Source organism: Struthio camelus, chromosome 27 (assembly GCF_040807025.1).
Source record: "Struthio camelus isolate bStrCam1 chromosome 27, bStrCam1.hap1, whole genome shotgun sequence".
Lineage (NCBI taxonomy): Eukaryota > Metazoa > Chordata > Aves > Struthioniformes > Struthionidae > Struthio > Struthio camelus.
The window spans coordinates 4,900,370-4,926,660 of record NC_090968.1 but is presented as its reverse complement, the minus strand read 5'-3'; the positions used below and the strand labels follow the sequence as shown (position 1 = coordinate 4,926,660).

The 26,291-nt window shown below is 41.1% G+C and overlaps 1 protein-coding gene across 2 annotated transcripts; it reads left to right on the top strand.

Moving 5' to 3' along the window:
• On the top strand, positions 1-25,375 carry LOC104138186 (zinc metalloproteinase-disintegrin-like NaMP). 2 transcript variants are annotated; one of them, XM_068920810.1, is made up of 25 exons: positions 31-178; positions 2,311-2,381; positions 2,964-3,067; positions 3,712-3,788; positions 5,698-5,776; positions 7,789-7,865; positions 8,973-9,168; positions 9,562-9,624; positions 10,738-10,809; positions 11,632-11,801; positions 12,563-12,647; positions 13,934-14,064; positions 14,920-15,097; positions 15,589-15,678; positions 16,111-16,306; positions 16,993-17,095; positions 17,727-17,883; positions 18,541-18,621; positions 19,238-19,316; positions 20,234-20,321; positions 20,655-20,754; positions 21,046-21,111; positions 22,006-22,083; positions 23,065-23,127; positions 23,233-25,375. In XM_068920810.1, the coding sequence occupies exons 4-25, from the start codon at positions 3,730-3,732 to the stop codon at positions 23,263-23,265; spliced, it is 2,244 nt and encodes a 747-aa protein (XP_068776911.1). In that variant the 5' UTR covers positions 31-178; positions 2,311-2,381; positions 2,964-3,067; positions 3,712-3,729; the 3' UTR covers positions 23,266-25,375. The 2 variants fall into 2 exon arrangements, with proteins under 2 accessions (XP_009663948.2, XP_068776911.1); XM_009665653.2 differs by lacking the exon at positions 2,311-2,381 and having other exon boundaries at positions 1-178.
• Positions 25,376-26,291: the final 916 nt, after the last annotated feature.

Genomic DNA, 26,291 nt, shown 5'->3' with positions numbered 1-26,291 from the left:
TAAAGCTGAACAACTCGCTAGCTCCCGTTCACTGCACGGCAGAGGAGAGCTTAAAACACAGACAGGCTGTGAACTTAACTTCCCCAGACCAAAGAGACCACTCACTGCTAGACAAGCGCAACTGAGATGACTAATAAACTTCTTGTTTCTGTTGTTTGGCTATGTTTTCTGCGACAAGGTAAGGTGTTTTTTTTTTCGTCTTTTATGAATGGTTGCTATAAGATTTCTATAGCTTTTATGAATTTTTCATTACTAACCTGCAGATAATACTGAAGAATAGCAAATAAAAGTAACTGAAGAAAACGTTATTGCTGAAGTTAGGGAGTTTGTTTTTTTCTTTTACCATTCAAAGTAATTATTTTAAATTCTCTAATCAGAGAAATATTTACTTGCCTAAAAACTGGTCACAGATTGGCTAAAGATTCAGAACAAGTTCGTTTTGTGAGCCAATTAAGAAAGTACTTCCTCTGCAAGTGATTAGAGAATTTATCCAATTGGGACAACTTACTACACTGACAAGGCTTTCACAATTAAAGCAAAGAGTTTTATTTGAATTCTGTTAATGACATTACCTGAACTAAAATAGTTAGCACCCTTATTTTTACTACTTCAGGTTGTGAGCAGAGAAACTCATATGACTTATCCTTCACAGACCGCATGTTTTCTTTCCACATGCATTGTTTCTTTCAATTCATATCAGCAGGGAACAGATTTTTTCAGAAGGTGGCACGTACATGCATGCACAGGTTTTGTATACATAATTACACATGCAATTTGTACTCCGTCAGGTATCTTTGTGATTTCGCTAGCGCCCAGAATATCTGGAAATGCACGTCTCAAATGCCTAAGGTGTTATACATTTCATCTCGATAAAAACAAGTTTTCATTATCAATGAAATCCTCACTATAATAATATTTCTTCCTGGGTTAGGTTGCTTGGAATATTACATGATTGTTTGTTCCACATTAGCACCTTTTGTAGCTGTTGAATGAAGCCCAGGGAATTTCTTTCCTCCTAAAAGCTACTGGCTCAAGATAATGCCTGAAGCAAGATGAAGATAGTATACTGAGTTGATTGAAAAGCTGCCTCTAAGGAACCATTAGCTCCAGGACAAAACTAACCTGTTTTCCTCGAAATACTGCTTGTACCACGCTACAGGGAAAACGTCAAGTTTAGTTCTGTTCAAATCCAGCCTAAATTTGCACTATCTGGGCTACCGTCTGCCTTCTAAACAGAGCCTGCATCAAGAAACAGATAGATAAAATTAAAATTGGGGCACAGAACTCAAGTTTCCGGAGGCCTAAAACATTACTTTGGTCACTGCACGAGAACATAGTTTAAGCTCACAGAAAGGCTCACAGATTCTTAAAATATCAACAAAACTTGCTTAAAATAAAATTTAAAACATAATTGTGATTTTCAATAGCAAACTTGCATTTGTCGTTTGCTAACAAGAGCGCATGCAGATAGTTAATTGTACTGTGCAATTGCTCAGCTGATGCAAACTAACTTCTTAGGGCTTATTACTATTATAACATCGTGTCCTTCTCTGCAGCACTCAGCCTTGTCCAGATAAGGCCAACCTGAGCGTATTCTGCAATTAATTTTGGAAACAACTCAATCAAGTAAACCAGTTATGAAGAATTAATCTATTGATTTTACTGGAACAATTTGCATGTGGATATGTTCTGTTGTTGCAGACACAGAAAATTACAGTAATTGGATGCCACGTTCTTGTAAAAATCTGGCCTTGAGGCAGACAATTAAATGGGAGTTGTACTCTTTTTTTTTTCTTTTTTCTTTATACAGGTTCTAGTGTTTAGTGCTGAGCCCTCAAGAATTTGTCCATTCAGGTGAAAGGACCTTTTGTATGAGATTAAAAAGCTTATATAAGGCACAGAGACCTAGGGTTGCATTGCTGGAAACGAACATGTCACTTGTAGGACCCTATTTTCCCAAATGCTATACATGTGCTGCTGTCATTAACTTCAACCAGTGCAGCATGTACTGACCACCTCTGCAAGACATGCTCACAAATAAACTCTTGTGAAGAATCACTCATGCTCAGAAACAGAAAACAAAATCAAAGCGCTATTCATTAGCAGTATATTTCCCCAAAATGTTTTCTACAGCCCATTGCAGACAGGCAGTACTTCTCACAAACAAGCCAAGTAAAAAAGGGTTATCTGAGTCATTTAATCTAGACTCCTTACCATCTTCAAGATTTTCCTACTTAGTCTATCTACACTGTCGTGTTTCCTACAGTATGGTACTTCCTACAGTAGTCTATCTCCTATTCTTTTACCTAGCCTGGGTCAAATACCTTCGCCAGTGCTTCTGCTGTCACAAGCATGCAATCACCCTTGATCTGATTCAATAGGTAAGAGCGTGTCTACTGGAGGACTGCCAGAACTATTTATGTGAGACTAGCTGAAAATCTTTCTAAAGGAGAAACCCAGGTTTGTTCCAGACTCATGATGAATTCTATGCGCTTACTTGCCTATCTGGAGGCAATCTTAGCTTGTACATTGTCATGTGACAGAGTTTGGAGATCATTAATTTCACAGAACCATTAACTTAATTCAGGTTGTCTACAGAACGCAAAGGCCAAGGTTGCACCTTGCACAGCTGGCTTAGCGCGTTGGTACAAGAAACCGCTAGTGCTGGGAAAAGAAATCCTAAAGGAATCGCATACAACATTTTGACACCTAGAAACAGCCAGGTGTGTCACCCTGTTTGAACATCACAGGATAACAAACCTCGTTAGATCATATAAGGGGGGGTGATTTCTTCGCACATCAGATGAGTGCTTCCCAGAGCAAGCGCAGAGAATACGAGAAATGAGTGGTGCAACAGAGGGATGAATACATAGGACAAAAGAATAAGTCCTGACAGATGTGAACTATGCTATTTAAAAATGTTAATACTGTGTCGGCATAAATATACGTTTGTTTCTCCCTAGGGAGCACAAGCAAGAAATTACCTGGAGTTGAGCAATATGAAGTAGTTTATCCACAGAAATTGCACACAATACATAAAAGAGATGCAGAAAGAAACAATGAAGAGGTATTAAAAGAGATAACTCTTTTTCGGAGTGGGGTGGGGGGAGATGGGGAAGTTTTTCTGGAGTCAGAGTAGCCTTGGCTTTTGAGAGAAAAAGACTTTGGAGCCATACACTTCCTCTTACAAGGAGGAAATGACAGAGGATGCCTAGAAGACCAATTCCATATCTGGTAACGACAGGCTGTGATGGGTGCTGGGTAGGCAGGGAAGTAACCATATGTGATTAGTGGATCTTCTGTCCTCGTACCTCTGCACAGACGTATTTTTTGATACTACTCAGATTTTGAGTAAATTAGGGATTATTTTAATTTGAAGCAAATTTAACTCAAATGCTTAAAATCAAGCATGCGTTTACATACTCCAAGGTATAACTATTAAACTATTTGAAGTTAAGCATCCACTTCAGGACTTTCCTGAAGATGCAGGATACGTTATGATTATAGGAATGCACTTTCAAAGTTCAGTTTATTCCTCTGGTTAACAACTATGAAACAAAGTGACCTCCTCCTTATTCTAGAACTGCCAGACTGCTTATTCTTGGTGGGAAGAGGAGGAAAAGAATGCAGCTGGCAACTCAACAACAGCAAGCTCTTAGCGAGGCCAGAAATTATAACAGTCCATATACTAACACTTAAAGTTGTTTACAGACAAAATACGACGACACAATGGAGTATGGAATCAAAGCCAACGGAGAGGAAGTCATACTTCACCTCCAAAAAAATAAGTAGGTTCAATTCTATTTTTCCCTTGAACTATTATCCCTCATTAAGTGACTCTGTAGAGCATTCAGGATACAAAGAAACAGGGCTTGGGCTCCTGTAAGATACAGGTACTTTGGTAAAGGTAACCGTCCTCTCCTACCCTTGGAGTTGGAAAGGACAGGAGAGGAAGCATCACGTCACTACTTCGGTAACGTGAAATAACTACACAGGCATATGACACTATTATAAAGGGATAACTAGCCTATTCTGGTAACTCTATCCTCCTGTTTATTTCCTAACTGGCTAAATCCACTGGATGCCTAACGTTTGCATATCAGTTTACAAGCTTTCTATGTCCATGTATTGTCCCTGGGTTATATTTATTTGTTCTGTGTTGGTAGAAACCAGAGAGAAGAAAAACAAGAAAAATATCCAAGAAACATAGATGTCTCTGTTGGCTCTGTAAGCTCTTCAAAAATGGAAAACAGTATTAGGAAATACAATTATATTCAATAATAAGGCTGCTAACACTCCCTAACTTCCTAATAGCTACTGCTGTTGGCCTTTTTGATAATGTAATATATACTGGCACCAACCTAAAATGTTTTATGAGAACTGAAAGTAAGGAGAGCTTGCCTCCTCAGCTGAAGAGATTAGCAGCACTTAACAGGCCATGCAGAGGGCACAGAGCAGCAGTGGGCATTCTTACAGAACACAGCATACAAAAAAGTCTTATACTACACTGAGCAAACACAAAATAAAGCATAGCTGTGATTTTCTGCTTGTTGGCTCCACCGTGTTATTTGACATGGTATCAAATAAGTCTGTTTTAAAAGGTGTGTTTCTAATAGCTATGTAAATACAATGATGCTATAATCAGTTCATGTTAAATATATACTAGAATTAAATGTTTGCCCCTGTTTAAATCTAATCTAAATATTTGAAGGGGGGAATTATATTGTGCTAGATTCCACTCTTTAAAAAGAAATAGGATTGTGTGAGTTTGGAGTAGTTGTCCAAACAGAAATGAATGGAGAGCTGGTTTGGTGCTAGTTTCAGGAGGACTATAGCTCTAGCTTAACTTTAAGCCAGGGCTGTAGTCTTACTTAAGTGCTCTGCTGGATAGAAGGCAGAGTGCACAGGGCCTTTCGGGCCAAGTCTTCAGAAGCAATCACAAATGTGTATGTTAAAAGAAACCCAAAGGCATCATCTCCACTGGTGGCACAGTTACAGTAATCTATTCCATAGCTATGAAGTCCTCCTTTTGAGGTTCAGGAACACATACGTGCCCAAGAACAGAGTTTTGGATGGAAATATAAGAAAAATCAACTTCAGATGGAATGACTACAAAGGCAAAAGTTTGCGTTAGCAAACTTATTAAAAAGTTGTGAGCAAAAGGATTGGACGATCTTAAAACATATGCTAGTGTGATTGCAACACCGTTTCTGTGAGCGTGTGCACATATACAGATATTTGTACACACAGGCACACATGAAATAAGTGAGTCAGCTTCTCCATTGACCTGTATCTTAGCTATTTTATCATCAGTGGGGCTGACCTGGGCAGAGAGAATAGAACGGTACCATTTCATACCCAGCAGTGGGAAAAACTACACAAACTGGAGACCAAAAAAAGGATCGGTACTGCATATGCAATCATACTTTTACTTTCAAATCTACCAGATTACTTTATAGCAATGAAATAAGTAGACTTTAATTTTGTTCTTATTTTAGACATGTCCTTTTGTTTGAGTAAGTATTATGAACAGGCAGAAATTATCTACCTAGCAGCCTTGCCTCCCTAGTCTTGATACTAATAATAACCTGAGTAATGATTTGAATTCCCTAAATGCTTTGTGTTGTGCAATTGCCTCTTTTGTAGATTACTCCAATTTAAGTGTTTTGAATAATAGCAACACTCTATTCTTTGCAGGCATCTATTAGCTAGAGACTACACTGAAACAATTTACTCAGAAGATGGTCGACAAATAACAACAAGTCCTCAGATCAAGGTAGTAAACAAAGCTTTCTTTCCCCCATATCTGCAGTCTTGAGCAGGTCTCTATGAGATTCACGGGTCCATGAAATAATAGCACAAACCAGGACAGAAAAAAAAAAGAGATTTTAAGTCCAGATGTTAAGCACTGTAACTTAAGATGCCTCTGATGGGACAAGGGAGAATGACTCCTGCCTTCGGTGGAGCTACACCGATTTACACCTGTTAAGGATCAGACATACAGCTTGCTTTCAAAAGAAAAGCACTTTTCAGCTCACAGGCTGATGAACACCTCTTCTGAGCCGAATTCCTCTCTTTTACGAGGAAAGGGAGCAGAGCCAGCTCAGACTAAGCATTCCACTCCTCTGCACCTCCTGACTTTGCTCAAGTTGTGCAGCTCTGCGACTGGCTTTTACACACTAATCTCGGTGAGATCACGGATTCAGATAAGCACACATTCCCTCATTGGCTCCCCCTACCACCCACCCTCACAGTAAATCCATTCCAGGTTACCCAGGTGGTTTCTCTGAACCATGACAAATCAGTTACTCAGATATCCGCATAAAGGAAATCACCCTCCAAGTTTTTCTTTAATTAACTGTGTGCCCTTGAGTCTTATCCCGTTGCTCTTCAACAAAGCTCTCACTCGAAGCATTTTGTCCATTGCCATGCCATGTATTTTAATACATGCAATTTGAAATGGCAAAACCCAAAATTCTTTGCCATAGAGTGATTAGCAGGAACAGGAGGCTCTTGGGTGAAATTAGCACGTGTAAAAAGAATTCTGAGTTGCTTTTTATAAGACAGATGCAAAGTCTGATTGCTCCAGTTACTTCCACTCCCTGAAAGGATCCTGTGAAAAGTAAACAGCACCTATATCTGGTTAAAGATCATCTCTAACAGGCCTGACTGTGCAGCTTGCTGAATAAGGAATTCCCTACGTTGTGATCTCTTCATTATGCTCTCATTAGTTGTTTCTCTTGCATCCTTAAGAGATGGATAGTAATTCAACATTTTTGTCTCTAGTAATTTTCACTTTGTGACTGATTCTTTCACTATGAGAAAGTGGTAGACTGTGATGGAAGAAAGACTAAATAAATAGTAAAGTGAAATCAAAAATCCATGTGGAAAGAAAAGGCACGTTGCGTGCAGATTTGAATACGACTTGAGAGGCCTCTATTAGGAAATCTAACAAAAATACTAAGGGTAAAATTTTCAACAATACCTCAGTGACTTTGAGCTCACTGTGAACACAGATATGCTCATTAGAACGTGGATCCCTAAACCAATTAAGTCACAAAAATTCTTCCCCTAAGCATATGTTTTACTATAACGCATATATTTTAATTTCATCAAAGTTAATGCATTTAATTGTTGGGGTAATGTGGTGTTTCCCTGAAATTTTGCCACAATAAAATAATTCAGTATGGATCTTAAATCAGAAGAGCACATCAATACATGCTTAATGTTGAGCAGTGAATCTGCACGTTCTTATTTTCACTTGTTTTTAGCAGACACCTAATTTTGAGATCACCATAAATGTGCTTCAAATACAGAATTGTGAGGAAGATACTGTTAAGCTGGAGAAAGAGAAGGCAAATCAATCTGGGATGCAAAGAAGTCAAGTTTTTAAAGACCACCTCAGGTGCAAGATTACCTTTAAAAACCTGCCCCGATGCCTAGGAAGTTATGCTCTGCATTGACCAGAGTCCACCATGATTGAATTTGCCAATATCTGTGTCACTACATGTTGAAAGATGACAATGAGGATAATTTAGCAAACGTGGAAATGGTCACCTTTTTTCATTTCAAGAAGGAGATTAAGCAAGTAACTGATTCCTTCAGAAGCTACAAAACATTATGAGAAAAATATAATACCTAATGGGAGATTTCCTCGGCTGGTGTAGTTTGGCATAGCTTGTAGCTAGCTAATGTAGTTTCTCTTCTGAAATCACCACAGCTCAGCCAGTTCATTGCAGCCAATGAGATACGGCCCAATCTGACAATGTATTTTTTCTTTCTAAATAGGATCACTGTTACTATGAAGGCTATATTCAAAACGATGCTGATTCAATAGCAAGTATCAACGCTTGCAAAGGTTTAAGGTAAGATGGAGGTTTGGTTCCCAAAGGGTAACAATAGCAGACTGCATGTACTCTGTGAGACTAAATTTTCCTGAATTTACAGCTTAAGCTACATCTAGTGCTGTGAAACAATACGATATCAAAACCTGAGCTGCCTTGGGGGAGAGTCGGGACGCGGTAAATGGTTATTATCTTTTATTCATGACTACAAGGAAACTAGGAAAGGGAAAGAAATGAGAAATTACCCTTCTATTTCAGTTCCAGAGCATATAAATTAGAAGCCAAAGGAATATCTAAATACATAAACCTATATGAATAATTCCATAGTAGAATAGGTCATATAGCCTAGTGTTTGGAGTTGTTTTCAGTGGATGTTTAGGGATGACGCTTCTAAGCTGCAGGAAGCTGCATTGACACTTCAGCAGAAGGCCACGGTATTTTCAGTGCTAAAGCAGTTACAGGGTCAGGAAGTTCAATCCTTTGCACAAAAAGCTCAGTTAAAAAAAATCTGTTCATTTCTAATTACGGAAGACACAATGGCATAATATGAAAGGGCAAGAAGACATCATTAAGCCTGAGAAGCTAGAGCACAACGTTTTCCCAATGGATAACGGGGTTTTGCCAAAATTCAGACTTTCTTTGCGAATAGATCTAGCATTGCATATCAAGTTTATATGTCAACACAGAATGCTTGACATTTACAAATCAAAATGATTCAAAACTCTCAATTGCTTTCAATGTGTCAGCTTTTCATCTCAATTAAAGATGAAATCATATCTTTGATTCCCCACTGAACTGAAATTCACTTTTCAATCATCTCTATCGATAAAGCACAAAAATCCCTAATTTAAATAGAATTCATTCCTAATCCAGCTTATTTTGGCTGACAGTCTGCTGCTCAGAGGCCTCACCTGACCAACCAGAGCTTCCCATTGACTCAGTAGCTTTCATTTCTACCCTTCAACTGTTGTATACTCTGCCTGCATGCTGCCAAACCATACTGCACTGCATCAGTGCGTGCAATTATCCTTATGCTTGTGCTAAATGCTGTTAGATATAATGTTGCTATCCTGACTCTGGCCTGTGGATGCAAAAGATCCCAGTCTAACCTAAAGAAAATTTTCATAGTGGATATTTTGAGACCCATGGTCAGAAATACCTTATTGAACCCTTGGGAACCTCGGACAGAGAAGAACATGCGGTCTATAAATACGAGAAACTTGAAGACAATTCCATAAAAACCTGTGGTGTAATCAATAGTACGTGGGAACCGGATTCAAATGACCCCACCAAGAAGATCTTTAAATCAAGCAACGATCCAGAAGTAAGTACCGCTCAGAAAAGCAGCTGAGACCCTAGGAGAGCTGTGTGATTGGCACAAGTCCCACTTTTGTCTGCTGACACCTATGGAAGAGAAGCATGGTGAACAGTGGAGCATGCTCAGGTCTTAAATAACCAGACCAAAACGCATCAGTGCTCAGAGATCTGAAGTTAATAGAGCCACCACCTGAGTTAAGCTCTCCTGTGCATACTAACAGGTGCCCATGTGCATCTTAAAATATTTAAATACCTTCTAATAAATAACCTGTTGTTCATCATTTTTAAAATGAAATGACTTAGCTAGAAATACCCTGATAACTAATATATGGTTTTGAAATTGAAAGGATCGAGACTGAAACAGGCCCTGAAAGTCATTTAAAATATATATTTTCTTTAGATGAAAGCATATCTGAAAGCCAAAAAGTATCTGGAAGTTTACATAGTTGCAGACAACACTATGGTAAGTATTGAAACAAGTATTTCTCTTTTGACCCCTTAGCGGTGAGCTTTCCAAATACTCGTATCCCTGGGCTCCTATTACAATTACAGTGCTAAATATGCTTTACTGCAGACTTTGATTAGGAATATGATTTCCTCATGGCGAGTGATTTAGAAAATCCCACCTGGTGATGACAAGAATTCAGAACAGATGGCAAGGCATCCATCACAACCAGGGAATTTATGGTTCTTTTTCTAGGAAAAAATAAAGTTTTGGGGGATGAAAACATGGCCCACTTATCAGCTGTTTTATAACTAAGGTGAGGTTTCCTGTTTGTTTTCTAGGCATTTAGGCCCCAGTTGATTGGTCAGTTGATTGGGGTGGGGGGAACCAGCTGTTCGGAGAATATCTGAGCATCCTTCTCTCTCACACCAGCAACGTTTCAGACTTTGGCCCTTCCTAACCCCCAAAGAACCGCAGTGGGGTTTTTTTGTAGGATCCGTAGAGGCTGGTCACAGACACAATTGCATGTGTCACGTCAACGGCTGAAAGACTGGCCCACCAGCAAAGGTGGCAAAAGGAGGCCACAAAAAAAAGAATTAGGGCCAGGGAGGAACTCCCAGAGCACAGTGCAGTGCCTGCCCTGTTTTGCACATTAAACAGGGAGATACATTTAAATAGGGTCTGATCCTGCAAACACACAGGCTTACCTTAAAGCCTGAGAGCGATCCCAGCTGCAGCCAAGTCTGAGTCTTACAGCTATCGCATGCGTACAGTTGGACTGCGTTTGCACCATCAGACCTACGCTTCCTCAGCACCACATGAGGAATTGATTTCAGTTATAAATAGGTGATGTGCCCTCATCCTAGGCAGGTCTAGATGCACTTAAGTCTGACCTAGAATCTCTATACAATCAAATATAAATAAGAATAGCATCAATGCATACGCTTTCTCCTGTCTCTTTGTTCAAGGCTTTCAAAAACATTGTCCAATCAAATAATAAATATGTAAGGTAATAAATGGATCAGATATGGTGTGGCTTACAATGCAGTCTTCTGTGAACTATTCTTTTTCTTTTCTACAAATCACCGTTTTTCCTCTCCTGTTCCTGACACCCTACATTTACTTTTTCAGTATAAGAAGTATAAGGAAGATGTTAAAGCTGTAAGACAAAGGATATTTGGAATAGTCAACTACATCAACACGGTAAGAGCAAATACAGCTAAGTGAAATTGGAATAGAAGCATACCTTTTTTTTTTTTTTTATATTGCAAGCTTCCTGAATTAATAAATGTAGGAAAGAATGACAACTTCCTTGTCATTTATGAAATAAATCTACCTGCTGGGAAAAAACTGTCCCACTACGTATCTAAAACCAACAGAAACACAATTTCAGACTAATAACTTATAGTCCACAATACTTCCCCCTACAAACAGCTGCAGAGACTACACACCATTCCTCCATTACACTGCCCTTGTGTAGTCCTTTGTATCAGGCAGAGCAAGTGGAAAATAGATAAAAACGTTGCCGTATTCTCATATGTTATTTTCTTTTGCACTCATTTTGCATCCATTTTCAAGTCCTGGCCCAACTAATCCATCTGTCCATATTATCTTGTTCTGTGCCTTCAGATATGAGATTTCTATAAAACCAATTAATGTTAAACAAGGCTTTATACCTCACTTTCTTAGCAGCTGTTACAATGAATGATTGAAATTCTTTGAAAAGAATGAACTGATTCTTGATTTCTTTCACAATATAAATTTCTTCAAAAATACTGTCAGAATTTTCAAAAATTCCAAACCATTTTTATAGTTGGTTTAAACTTGGAAGACAAGAAGATTTCATATGTCGGCAGGTCTGATCAATTTTTTGTTGCAAATTCCGAGCGAGGAAAAGCTTAAACCAGGCTTAGAGTGGACCATATTACAAGTGACAAACATGAAACGATTACCATGATAAGTGTCTGTTTCTGAAGTCTTTCCAATACACTTCCTTACTACAGCAACCCTGTTTCTCCGCTGCAGGTTTATAAGTCCATAAATATCTATGTCGCATTAATTGGCCTAGAAATCTGGACGGACAATGATAAATGCCTCTTGAGTCGTGTGGCGGGCTCCACTCTAGACAGTTTCTCAAAGTGGCGTCAATCAGAGTTATTACAGAGGAAGAGAAACGACAACGCTCAGCTAGTCACGTGTGTATCACTCTGTTCCCTGCTGCATTTCCAAGTATGTTAGAGGAATTAGCTCTTAGAAAATCGGTCATCAACCCATCAGAGATGCTATCTATAATAAGCTGGGTTTTTTGTGCTTTCCAGTACCAAGCTATACTAATTATAGAACAAAAGGATGAAATTCAGGTTTGATCTCTTGCTTTTCTTTGCTTTTTGGAGCATGGATTACCCACTAGGACGTAAGACTAGGACATAGCGTCTAACGTTTGTATCTGAATCCCTACAAAAACAGGCAACGTGGACGTTGGTTATACTTCAGTCTCTCCTTTTCCAATGCGCTGGTCACAAAATAGTTGAGTACCCTGAAAGACTGCAATGCTTTAGTCTAATAATCAAAGGAGCCATGGCATGAAGTTTAATGGCTGTGAAAAGCAGACTGCCAAACTAAACCAGTGCTCAGTTGACTATTCTGGCTCAAGTTCAATGGCCCTGATTCATCAAAGCACTTTACTACGTTTAAAGCACTTCATTAAGCAGTTTACACTGAAACAGGTGCTTGAGTCTTATTAACGCCAATGGAATTTAAGTATACGTTTAAAATGAAATGCGCATTTAATTGTTTTCTGATTTGCAGTATTCTTAAGTATATCCTTAAACGTTATATTAAGTTGGGGCTGCAAACCAGAGATGGAAAGAAGCCTATGCTTAAAGCCTTCAGCTTTGCTAACAAAGTTGACGACGACTTCAGACCCGCTTCACTCTGCCTTTCTTCTTCCTTACAGAGGGTTTGACTTCGAGGGGACAACGGTTGGACTAGCCTTTCTAAAAACCATATGCAGTGATGTATATTCTGCAGGTATTATTCAGGTCTGATTTGTTCTTATTTTATTTTTTAAAGGCTTTTCTTTGTCTTTTACTCAGCCAACAAAGAACGTTTAAGAAAATTATTAGGCGCGTGACATTTTCAGTTGCCTGTCTGGTTCATATCATTGCTTTATTAGGCTGTAGAAATTCATGGCCAGAGCTTTTATTTTAAATGAAATGCAGAGGGTAAGGAAAGCACACGCGAAGCATGGTATTTGCGCTGTTTAAATGTCAACATCAAACTCAGACAGCTGTATTTGAAGCACCAGGCTCCTGTATAGTCACAGGAGAGAAATAAGTGATTCTGTGCCTCCAACTTAAGGTTGCCTCTATTGAAGAGGGTTCCTCCTGCCTAAAGGAAAAGGGTAGGAATACCCTGCTCTCCAAAAGATTTAAGAAAGCAGTAAACAATAGAACCTTTCGCAATACGTATTACCAATTTAGCCACTAAGTTACAACTAAGTTATTCCACTTAAACTTTAGCCTAACCAGAGAGACAGATCCAAAACCTTACCCACAGCACTGGGAAAGTCAACCGTTGAGCCCACCTTCCTAGGCGTGAGCTGTTGGTAAGAGGGCGGACCCACAACATGAAGTTTCAGCTTTCCCAGAAAGCCAAAGCTGACTGTGAAAGCAGAATGCGTCTCAAGGTGGGGGTATGCAATCTGCAGCAGCAGTACTAGCAGTGCCGCGATGGAAGAGTATGATCAGTGCGCTCGCTTGGCCTTTAGGCAGTTCCACGGCTGACTGTTATTTGTACATCTGGATTTCACTCTCAAAAGAACTTTTCCTGTCTTCCCTCCTACCAAACAGCACAAAACACCAAGCTAAGAGCGAAGATGGAGCACAGCATCTGCTTTTCCATTCTGTGCACACATACAAGTTACCTTGGCGCAACTAGTAACATCATACTCACATAACTACCCAAAGCACACAGACAGCTATCCAAAGAGAGGATTAGGAGTTTTAGATACTCAGTTCCCCTTAATACTCGGTTGTTACTTGGCTGCTTAAATCCCTCAGGTTTATTTAAAAAACAATTATACCAATTTACTTATGCTGATTAGTGGTGTGATCTCGTTCTTAAGCTATTATAAATAATCGAGAACAAACTGTGGAATAGATGCAAGGATGAGCTTGGATTGACCAACAGATCAATGCCTTACGTAGCGGCATAGGTAATTTCATTTGAAGTAAAATAGTCCTATTTCCCAACCACATGCTTTCTCAGATGTTCTTATTTGTTCTAAAATGCTCATGGAAATAATAGGTTGCTCTCATTTCCACAGGATCATAACAGAAATGAAATTGCAGTGGGAGCTACCATGGCACATGAGATGGGTCATAACCTTGGCATGAGCCACGACACCAAGGCCTGCACATGTAACGCCAAAGTTTGCATCATGACAGATACCGTCAGGTAGGCATTTGTAAAGAAGGGGGAGTGCTTTAATGCCTAGGGGCAGTTAACGACGGGCTTTGGATAAGCTGCCAGTTTCCTAAATGGCATAGTAGTTATTTTTGCCCTCTGAGATTATTCCATTCAAAATATACAAAAGGAAAAGTAAAAAGAATAAATTCCAGAAAGTGCTAGGCATCCCATTTTGAATTCTAAGCTCTTGAAAGATATTCCCAGATAGACAGCCAAAAAAATCATTAGTCGCTCTCGGTTAGCCTTTACGTTACATGCATGGTGGGGCCTTCACATTATACCGTATGTTTGCAGTAACCATTTCTTCCTTAAAATGATAACAGCATGACTTTTGGGAAAATTATTGTGGCATCTCACGGATGATAAAACTCCCCAAGATTTATCTAAAGTGTATTTTTGTTCTCCATCTGAAGATATTTCCTGTGAAAATGACACTAAGTGCTTGCGCTTACAATAAACATCCATTTGAGAGGTTTATTGAGAGGTCAATTTTAATCTTTTTTTAAACACCCTCAGCTTCTGTCAGGCAGCCCAATGGAAAACTCCTAATGCCTGAACCACCTAGATAGGATTTGTGTAGACCAGGCTTACTTCTTTGGGATGGAGGTTTTATTATATGCAGTGTTTACATTTATTACATCTTCTTTTTCCATATGATCTGTTTGTTTCCACTTTTTTTCCTGCTATAACTAGAAGATAATGTTGTATTTATTAATCTATGTATTTGGAAAAACGGCTGCATCTAACACTTTAGGGCCAGGTCACTTGTTCATTTCTCCAAGTGGTATTACTGCTCCTTGCCTATGCCGATTCTAACGTAATCTTCCTGCTTTCTCAATATAGTTCTATAATCCCCCAGAAATTCAGCTCATGCAGCCTCCAAGATTTCGAGAAATACATGTTGAGCGACATGCCAAAATGCTTAACTGACGTCCCAGATATAAGCAACATCATAGCCCCTCCAATCTGTGGAAACAGCTTTGTGGAAAAAGGGGAAGAATGCGACTGTGGAACTCCTGAGGTACCTACATGTAACTTGGAGTAAAATAATACTTGGAAGAGGCAAAGAGTTTTATCCAGGCTGTGTAATAGCTAGCCTGTATTGGTATCTGAGGTAGCCAGTTCAAAGCTAGCTGAAGTTGCTAGTTCTGCAGCAACTGTGGTCACCAAATTGCTGATCTGCAACGTAGTCACCCACATAGCATGCACGCAGAACCGCGGCAGAGTAGACTGCACAGTACGGTGATGCCGACTGTGCAGACAGAGGAACTCAGAATGGGGAAGAGCCTTCTGGATCAAATTGTCTGAGAGGAAATGAGCAAGATCCTTGCACCACTTACGTCTGCACTTCATAATCAAACACACTTTGTATTCTTGCATGAGCTGGCAGGTCCAACCCTTTCCTGCCTCAGTAAGCTGGTGCAGGATGGTTCATTGAGAATGCAGTAAAGAGGGGACCCAAAAGGTGAAGCGCTGGGCCAGGGCTCTGATTCCTCTCTGATTCTGTCACAGGAATGCACAAACGCCTGCTGCGACCCCGAGACATGCAAACTGACCGCGGGTTCTCAGTGTGCACATGGAGAGTGCTGTGAAAACTGCCAAGTAAGACTCCTTTTCACCTCTGGCTTCTCTCATGTTTTCTGGGGTATGTTTTTGGCCTTGAAAAGGCAGCAGTACACCTTTCAAGAGAACTAACCCTCATGATTTGTAATTACTGACATCGCATTGTAATGAGAAGCACGCTTTGCCCATCCCAAACTACCCTACAGCTATCAATTCACTCAGTCTTTCAACGTCCTGGTGAAATAAGTTTTTCCTGTTTTCTCCTGGAAGAAAAACTGAGGCACAGCCAAGCTACAATCTTGTAAACAGATGTAACCAACTCAACATTAGATAAGAACCTGGCCATTAATGCAATTTGTAGAGTGAGAGTGGGATTTGCCTCCCCTAAGTTTAGCCCTCTCATTCAGTGTGATTTTTCAAAGGCATGGAGGAGCCACGTGCTAAACGCAGCATTCCTTTCATCCCCTTCAGTATAAAAAACCAGGAGCTGTTTGTCGAACGGTTAAGCACGACTGTGACCTGGCTGAGATGTGCACTGGCTTTTCTAAGAAGTGCCCAGCAGACCGCTTCCGTGTGAACGGATATCCTTGCAACTCTGGCAAAGGTTACTGCTACATGGGAGATTGTCCCACCCGGGAAAATCAGTGCAAAGCTGCTTTTGGGCCACGTAAGTACAAGCCGGCATTGAAAAAAATAAGGCTGTCTAGGTCAAAGAAGAGAGACGAAGGCAGACTTTGTCTAGTGGCAAATCGTCAAAGATCTTCTGGATATCAGGAAGAGCATGTCTATAGAACCGAGTTCTAGTTTGTAGCATATACTTAATTATTATTTTCATGTTCACATTAGACGTAATTATAACTACATGAGCTGAAGTCCATACCACACAATATATTTGTAGAGGAAAAAGGAAGTGGCAAGCTAATTCCTCCTTTGCACAATGGTGATAACTTTGGAACGGAGCTGGGTGAAGGTGGAATTCTTTGCTTGATAGGTTGAGAAGATACCCATATTTCAAATGAATTAATATTAATTGAGCTATCACTGCCATTCCCTATTTATTAGCTGAAATTTGCATGTTTGCAAAAGCCCGGAGCCTGCAGAATATATCAACACGCTCTTAAAATATCTTTCTCCTTTGCATATCTTCCTATTTCTTAAGGCATTAGCTGGCTTACCTTCTCCTCCAGTCTTGACTGTGCCCCTTCTCCTTAGGCAAGGTCTGTTGTTTTGTATAAAGAACCCCTAAGACAGGAGTTGCTTTGTGCATACAGAAACGCTGCAGACTCTAATCTAATCCCAGCTTCTCTCCTAAGCTCTTTATTTCATTACATATCTCATTTTCCTCTTCAACAGAGGCTACTGAAGGTGCAGCTTCCTGTTACCGGATGAACGAGAAAGGGGTATATTATGGATACTGCAGAAAAGAAAAAGGTAGTCACTCCCCATGTAAGAAAAAGTAAGTACCATGTTACAGAACTGTGCTGTTCAATCTGGGAAAAGAGATCATTCCAGTTCAAATTAAGAGACAGAAGCAAAGAGCACCGTATTTCAGAAGGCACATATATCCATGCGTGCCTTCTCTTTCATCTTCAGTATGAATTGTGGTAAAGACAATATTGAAGAGAAATCTAATTTCCAAATAGTATTCTTACCCAGAGAACAAATGTTGCAAAGCAAGCTGTCCTGAGATCAGCCTGAGAAAAAATGAGTGTATACATGTATCTGTACAAGTCTGCTTGTGAAGATGACTCTGTGCGCGCACGCATGCAGGTGTGTAGATAAGGAAAGGGAAGGGAATTTTTAGACAGGGAACTTGAAGTTCAGGTGAACCCAAAGTTGAGTTCAGATCAGTTAAATACTCATTTCAGCAAATTACTGTGGGCTCCCTAATAACCTCAACAGCAGTTAAGGATCTTTATGTTTTACCCACCAACTGGCATCAAATCACCACAGGCCAAACTTCATCCCTCTAGCTGCTTCTTTGGAGTTCCTGTAGGGACACAGCAATTTCATGCTGGAAGAGAGGACAGCTCAAACCGTTTTTCTGTGCTGTGTCATTGTTCTAGCAGCTCTTGTTCTCCTTGCAGAGATATAATGTGTGGGAAGTTGTTCTGTGCTGGGGGGAAGGAGATGCCTCTGTACGGGAGCCTGGTGATGTTTGAGTCATGCAAAGCAAGCTTTCCGAGCCACGGAGAAGCAGATCCAGGGATGATTCTGAATGGAACCAAGTGTGGGAGTGGAATGGTTAGTAGAGGAAAGATTTTCTCCTATTTCTTTTCTCTTTCAGTCTTGCTTATATCATTAGCAGTTTTGCCAGACAAGAAAGACTTTAAACAGGGAAGACCGAAGGGGACACTATACTTGTGATCTGATCTGCTAAACCTTCTGCCTTACATCTAGTACAAATCAGTGGAAGAGCAAATGGGAACTGCTGTCCTTCTCATTTCCTTATGCTTGACCGCAGTGTTTTACTTATTGATATCAATGGATGGGGCAGCAGAAATGCACCTTTCTACTGAAAGGTTAAAAGGTCACACATAAGTTACTATTTTTAATCAATTATTTCTATAACGGACGTGCTAGGCATCACTGATTGCTGGAATGCTATGTCTGCATTTCTTTGCTTTATATTTCTTCTTAGAGGAGGTTCAGGGGAAAAAAGGGTGAAGGATGGAAGAAGGGCAGAAAGCAGTGATGCCTATACATCTTCATCCCTCTCCTCTGTTATAAAATATCCAAAATTTGAATGAGAAATCACAGCTACATATCAAAGAGCGTGAGTGATCTGCATACCTGTTTCTATGCCTCTTTTCACTCTTCATCACTTCATACAATAACGAGAAAGCTCTGCATGTTCTGGAAGCCACTTGTCTTGGATGACACGCGCCCTGTACTTTTCAGGTGTGCAGCAACGGAGAATGTGTCTATGTCGAAGATGCCTTCAGATCTACCAACTGTTCTGCCAAGTGTACTGGACATGCTGTAAGATATGAACTTTTGATGCTATCCATCTTCACAAACAACAACAACAACAAATTGATGCAAGTTAGCTATAGACCTTATTGAAGGCACCTTTTTTTTTTTTTTAAATCATTGGGACGGGAATTTGCAAAAAGGCTGGAGTCAGAAGTTTCTTATATCTTTATGAAAGCAAATCTAACCGACAAGTTATCAATACGTTTACTAATGAAATCGCAGGAGATTCTGTCTGTGGTCCTGCCACTGAGGCATTGTATTACAGCCATTCTCTCCTAGAAATCCTTCTTTTTGTGAAGATAATTGTGCTCATCTGATTTGAGCATTCAGAGACCCTACAGACATAGAGTCCGAGCCTGCTGCTATGTGCCTTATGCTATAGCTTCTTCTGCAGAAATACCTACAAAAGGCACAAGAAAGCAGACGAACAGGCCTGTCCTCTACTGTGTAAAGCAAACTCTGCTATTACAAGTGCTAAATTTTAGTCTAAGTGGAACGAGAAGGAGTTTTCAGGCGTGACTTCAGCAAGCTTATCAGGAGCCGAAACCACAGCCCCTGAAATTTTGTTACATCACCTTCACTCAGGCTTCCACCCTGAAAGGCTGGCTTTATGCTTCCCTAGGTGTGTGACCACGAGTTGCAATGCCAGTGTGAAGAAGGATGGGCACCACCAAACTGTGACAGCTCGACAGCAGTTACCAGTGAGTACTGCATGGCCACAGATTCGGCAGGCTCTGCCAACAGGAGACTGAAATGAAAGTTTCTTTAACTCCAGTGAAACAGAGCTACTTGTACTGCCTGTCTTGCAAACACGGCACATCTAAGTCTCCGAATCCTCTTTAAGTCATTACAGGTTGCGTGAATGACTAGAGCAAGCCATTTTTCTTTATAATCTGACGAAACTGATACATCTAAGAGAGAAATAGTGTAGCAGGCTGTGTCTTTCTCCATCCTGAGATAACAAATACGCTATATTAGCTCACTGTCAAATTTTTGCGCAGGCAGCTCCCCAGAGGTTTTGCTGTGAGGAAGGCTGACAAGGTCATTTCTTTATCACCTGCATGGAACTGACCTTATCCTCATCTACCTTACCTGTGCAATTTCCACGTGGCTGGGAAAAGAATGGTTTCTGAGCCTTTGTTATCATCTGTGTTTCTCCTCTCTCCACACCCATTAGGAGCACCAGCACCAGCAATATCATGCCTTGGCTTTAGAAAAGCTTTGTTGAAGGACAATCGTGAAGCCTTAACTTACATACTGTGACAATGTATTGTGCCCAGTTTGGGGGATCATCCTTTAAGGGAAGAGAGAGGACCTACAATGAACAGAAATGAAAAAGCATCATCTGTGAGGACAGAGGGAAAGGGCTGGATTTGTTTAGTCTAAAGACAGCTCAGGCAGGAACAACAGTCTTCAAATATGGCAGAAATTGCAAGAGTAAGTTTCTCCCCGTTACCGTTTGTGATAAGACAAGAAGCCATAAGCTTGAGCAACAGTGAGGATAAGTATAGTATAGATGCCAAGAAAAAAATTCTGTTGCCAATGGTAGGGAAGGGGAAACTGCTTAGCAATACTTGTCTTTCAAGAAACAGCAACTCGTGTTCTCTCTTCCTGACAGGTTTCACTATTGCTGCCGGCGTGCTGGTTGCCCTTGCTGTCACAGCAGTAGCCGCAGTGTTACTTATCCGTTTCCGAGTACTCAAGAGGTAAAATGCTCTCCCCGTTGAGAAAAAATAACTAAAATCAAGCAACTTCTGGATGGGTTTTAGGCTGGGGTTTTCAAAGGGGGCGAAGGGAACCAGGGGCCTACCACCTTTATTGAGCTGTTTTAGAAATCCTGTAATCAGGAGAGGACTGAAGACTTGAAACTGCAGCTCAAGACTAAAACTACAGTAATTTTAATTAAAAAGGGAGGGGTGGAGAAAGGACATGGCTCTATAGCAGGCCAACAGGAACAAGGCAGGGACTCAATTTAGCAGGTTTTTGCTTCGTTCAGGAGAAAACGCGCAGTTTTAAGTTAGATGTTAACATTTACATAGCTGCCAGACCAGAAGGGGACCTGGAGCCGCAAACCAAATCTTCGTGAATCAGGAACAACGACAAAGAGAACACCCTGTACCGGTGGTACCTGCCCAGAAGGTAAGTGCAAGGAGGTGCTGGGTGTGCTCCAGCCTCCCTGGGCACGCAACAGAGGGGCCGAAACATCAAAACTTGTCAGCCAAAGCGCACTGCGTTTCCAGACTTTCTAAATGCTTATCTACTGCAAGAGGAGAGCGCCGAGTCCCAGCGCGAGGAGGGAGCGGGTAAAGCACCCGGCACTAAGTCGGGTCCCTGGGTGACCTACTGTAGAAAGCCATAAGCAAGCAAAACTAGCACCCAGGAGAGTTTGCCACAAGGCCTTCACCTGACTTAATCGTTCCCTGTTTTCAGACGAACGACAAGAAACTTCTCCTTCCCGTACCTCCGCTACAGGAAAACAAACCACAGCGTCAGAGCGTAAGTACTTTGAAGGAACTTCTTTGCTTTCGTGTTTATTCAGGGGAAGGCAGAACACAGAGCTCTGATGTTAAGGTGGTCAGCCACAATGATGATCTGGTCCCAAAGGCTGTGGAAATCCCTGCACTCCAGATACAGCCCTGTATTTTCTCTTAAAGCCGGAGGAATGACATAAAGCATCCCAGACCTAACGTTCAAAATTCACAGAGTCAAGGCGCAACAAAAACCATGCAATGTGACTTCCCGGCAGCCTCCTTATCGACCAGTAGTACAGGTTAAGTTGGAGCTATCACAGTCAGATGATCTCCTTCCTTCAGATCTGGCCCTATTATGAGGGGAGATGAACCCAAGGTAGATAGAAGCAGCTTTAAAGCTGTGGAGAATGTGCTTCTGGAACCAAAACCATGAGCCTACAACTCAGGCCACCATGAGACATGAATCAAGACAAATGACTCTATTCAGGGGTGTAGGTTTGGTTGTCTAAAACTACATAAAGAGGATATACCATACAAGCTACTGATTTTATTTATATTGATCCAAACAGAACACTCCCTCTAGATGCATTCATATTAAACACATCGGAATTAAAATAAAGTTACGATGACATGTTTTCAGCCGTGTGGCATTAATAAAAAAATGCTGTTGAGAACCAGGAAAAAAAGCCTAACCAAAAACCCTAACATGGCAAAATTCCTTGTTTCTTCACTGCAGCCAGAAATACACTGATGAGCTTTCAGGTTTGGGTTGATTCGGAAATGAATGCATCCTTTTACCTATTTTAACACACCTTCTGTACAGAACACAAGCCTGCACATGTTCTCAGGGGAACATGCAGATGCACACATACATAATATGTACACACAGGCAGTATGTTTTTATTCTCCTTTTTTACAGCCTGCCATAAGGCCAAAAGGTCCCCCACCTCCTGTCCCATCTACCAAACCAGCCACTTCTCACACAGAAGAGAGCTTTGTAAGTATAACCCTCCAGCTCCTCATGTCTTCCCTCTGAGTTGCACGTGAATAGCAGATGCCAATTAATATTTTCAGTTTATGACTATGCATAAATCAATCAGACATTCAGACCGCACATTCTTTAAAGGGTAGGAACCATCTTCTTTGCCACGCAACCCTAAACTACACAAAATATTTTTTAACCTGCGCTGAGGAGTCCTGTGTGCCATCACAAGTACATCTCACGAGCAATAGTATGCAGCATCCACACCTATGGGGATTTCAGGTGTAAACACAATGTAAACGATGAGCATCTTTGCTGCTATAGATCTTTGCAATGCTCCCTGCATTTGCTGAGATCTGGCGGTCACTAAAGATGCCACCTGTGGGTGGATCTCCATCAGCACGTCGCAATTTTTTTAGAAGCCAGAAGAACATTTGCTGCTAATAAACCCGAAGAATCCTACTTAAAGAAACAAAAATCCCTCACTCGGCTGTTAAACACCTCAGTGTCTGAGCCTCCTGCCTGTCCGATACTCGGGTCTAAAGAGAGTCCTCATACTCGCAACCTAACTGCGTGCTACTGCCGACGTGAAGACAGACTGATCAAGACCCAGAAAACGCATGGGCTTAACTATACGGGGATACATTCAAATTCTATTGTCTTTACAGATGCTTTCCTCCACGCGTACCTTGAGCGCCTCACCAGCTTTAGCTTCCTGAGCAGCGTACCTGAGCATGGTCACTTGACGCAGATCAATTTACGCACTGATAACAGCTCAGGGCTCTTCTGAAACAGGAGATCTACATCCCTTGCATATTTATATTATTGTGCCTTGTTGTATGCGGATAGACAACCTAATTCACCCCTAGGTTTTCTACTAGGAAAATGCTGTAGTAAATATATGAGATTATAGTAGCAGCAGCTGAGGTCTGAGGAAGTTCTGCAGATGCTCAGACAAGAAAGCATAAAGACATTTAAACTATGTTTTTATTACAGGCACCAGAAAGAAAATCTGCTCATTTCCCAGTTCCCAAAGGCAAACCTCCACCTCCACCAAAGGTAACTCAAGTTCAGATGTGAATAGCAACTCTTCTGGGATGTCATTTGCTGAAATTGCAGCGGGCACAGTGATTTGTCAAATTCTTTTTTTTTTTTTTTATTTAGGCTTTAAAACCGCCTGCTAATCCCAGAGTGTGAAGCTTCTGGAATAGGACAGATCAAGAAAGCTGAAATTTTCAGGGACAGTTTGATTGTCCTATGATTCCTCCATTTTCGGCAAAGGCAACTGAGATATTCTTCCTGTTTTCTATAAAAAAAAAGAACAAATGATTGACAGCTGCTTTGAGAGAAAAAGTTTGTTTTTCAAACAGTGAGGAACTCTTTGGTCATGACATCAAGCTGCTGTCCAAAAGGAAACCAAGCAAAATAGCTACTTGCACTAAGGTGTACACTGGGAGTGAATTATGAAAGCTGCTTACATATCCCAACTTCTAGGCCACCACCCCAAGACGTGGCTGTACTGGGATGCCTTGCATCTGCACTGCTCTTCATCGGTTTGGACCCGAGCGATCAGGGAAAGCCTGGTGGACCAGACCTGTTAGCAAACTGTAAACTTTGTGCTACATTTCCAGATCTTTGCCAGCCCCATCTTCAGCAACAGACCAGACCTTCTGCTTCATGCACAAGTTGCAAGCTCTGGAAAAAGAAAAACCCTTCCTGCCTTTTGAAAAAAAAAAAAAAATTGCATCCTTGAGGCTAGTGCCTGATTTAGCCTTGGTGTAGTTAGATTAGAGTGGGAACACTTGGATTCTGGAAGGATCCTTTTGGATCCCATTCTCTCATCAATCCTTAGATTGCCTGTTAAACAAGACTCCTCTTTTGAGGAGGCAGCACTGGAGATAGGCTCACAAGCAAAGTACCCGGGAGTCGCGCAGCTTGCTGCTTGCAAGTACTCTCAGATCTCTGGCTGTGCCAGTTTAAAAAGAACTCCAGCTGCCATCATTTCACTTGGAGAGCAAAATTTTAAAAAGGACAGTCAACAAAGTCCTTAATCATTTATTTTATTTGTCCCTCAGCTCCAAAAATATCTTAGTACTTCTCCCTTCCAGGATATACACACCTTGGTGTTTTTGTTTAATTGCTCTTGCACCAGGGTGTGTTATTGTAAAGTTGCTAATGAGAACTAGGCCAGGCACAGGGAGTTATTATTGTAGGACTGCATCTCGGCATGAGGCTTTGCACACTGGTGGATTACTGTGGGGTTCTTCATTAGTTCGGGCCTGCTGGCATCAACTTTGTTGACACTGCTGGCCTGCTGGCATAGATCTTAATGATACTGTTGGCATTGACATTAATAATACTGTGAGGGTGCTGGCACTCATGCTATTGTTACCATTGGCACTGATATTATTAATGTGGTTGGCATCGATATTTTTAAGTAAAAGCACACGGAAGTATTTTTCAAGGAATAAAAACTTTACCAGAAAAAAGAGAGAGAGAGAGAAATAAAATTGCCCTGGACCCAAAGTACTCAAGATTTTATAGAGGTTCCAGTTTGAACTGGATTTGGGTTTGGACCAGGATCAAAATCAGAACAGTCTTTCAGTTTTCCAAATTGATTACGCCGCAGCTCAGGAAGGCAGGTTTCCAGCCTTTGGGCATGGCAGCTTTGTTGGGGAAGATCAGGCAGCTGCCAAACTGACCAAACAAAATCCAAGGCCTCAGGGCAGCACTGGGAATAGTAACTTCAATCTGGGCTTGGTTCTGACCAGTGCCGATTAGGACTGTAAAATAAGCCTGATCCTCAAAGAGGGCACAAATCCCCCTCACGTCCACAAAGCAATTCACACACACGCTGAAAGCCTGACCCGCATGATCCTGCCCCAACGCTTGACACAACGGGGTTTTTAAAGTGCACGGTTTTTGAATGCAGAACCTTATTTACAGTGGCTGTTTACTACAGCTGCGTACTGCAGAACTGTTGTCTCTTTAATACAGTAACGCACGTAAAAAACAACACAACTTTTTTGCTTTGAAGTTGCCAATAAGTACTGTCTGTCCTGTAAAAACACAGATGTGATGAACTTACAACCATCAGTTTCGAGAAGGGAGGTGGGTTTTTTTAGGATAGATTTTACTGGAAGAGCATTGCTTTCTTCCGCTTTGGATAACCGAGTCTTTATTTTTATTCGGAAAGGGATTTTAACCGATCCATGTGTGACTACGGCGTAAAGATTTAGAACTTATTATTGTGAACTGTAATTAATGTATTTACAAAGATTTCTGTATTAAAAGTGTTCTAACTTAAGGGGAGATGGCTGTTTTGTTTTTTAAAGATAATTTGTACATAAAACATATGAAAATAGGATAGACTAGGATCATTTATAACACTGCCAAATCCCCAAAACTCCTAGTCTGTATCAAAAAGGTCAGAAGTGTCATGCAAGCCTGCCAAAGTTATCCAATAAAGCTCTGCTGAATTAAATTGACTTTAATGGCTGACATCCTAAACAGAGGAAACCTTAATCCGCTAAAGGAAAAGATACCACATCACATCCAGGGACCACCTGCTTATGGTCTCTTTTTTCCACAGTTTTCAACCTTTTCCAGGCTGTAAGCATTTACAAGCAAATACAGACCTGAAGCAAGTTGACACTGCTGACGAGAGACTTGCTTTTCCTTACCTTTCCAAGGCCCTCACAACTCCCAAACCACGGAGCAGGTTTCTCCTTGCTTTCTCCTGCAGAAGACCAGTACTCTGCGTGACCTGGGTGGGCGAATATCCCCTTTGCACCCAGCACAAGTGTGTGCGTGCTACGCTGAGACTCTCCAGCAGTAGCTAGCAGCAAATAGGCAACAAAGGAAAACAGAACCGCGCACACCTATAGGAGTTCACGATTCACAACCGTTTTCCTGGCCTCAGCATCCAAAAGACGGGAAGTGGTAGTGTCCGATGTGGCTGAGCATGTGCTCCATGGACCCCAGCTAGGCCCTGCAGCCAGGGGCTGGTCTGTGCCTTGCAGCCTGTTGTTCAGTTATGCAAACGTGACATCTACCGTCAAAAAGCCTTTACTGCAGGAAGGAAAGCAAATCCAAGAAAACTTCTGACGTTTTCAGGACTCCAAGCATCAGGAGCCTGCGGTACCTAGTCTCCAGCACCGCTTCATCCTAAGGAACTTCTCCCTCTCCGATTTCAAACTTTTCACGAAATAGCAACAGTTTGA

Bases quoted from the DNA above. Each gene is read 5' to 3' on its own strand.
- LOC104138186 (XM_009665653.2), top strand. From the start codon at position 127: ATGACTAATAAACTTCTTGTTTCTGTTGTTTGGCTATGTTTTCTGCGA. The intron at 5,777-7,788 runs GTAGTAAACAAA...CTTTCTAAATAG, and splicing joins CAACAAGTCCTCAGATCAAG to GATCACTGTTACTATGAAGG. The intron at 15,679-16,110 runs GTAAGACTCCTT...CATCCCCTTCAG, and splicing joins AGTGCTGTGAAAACTGCCAA to TATAAAAAACCAGGAGCTGT.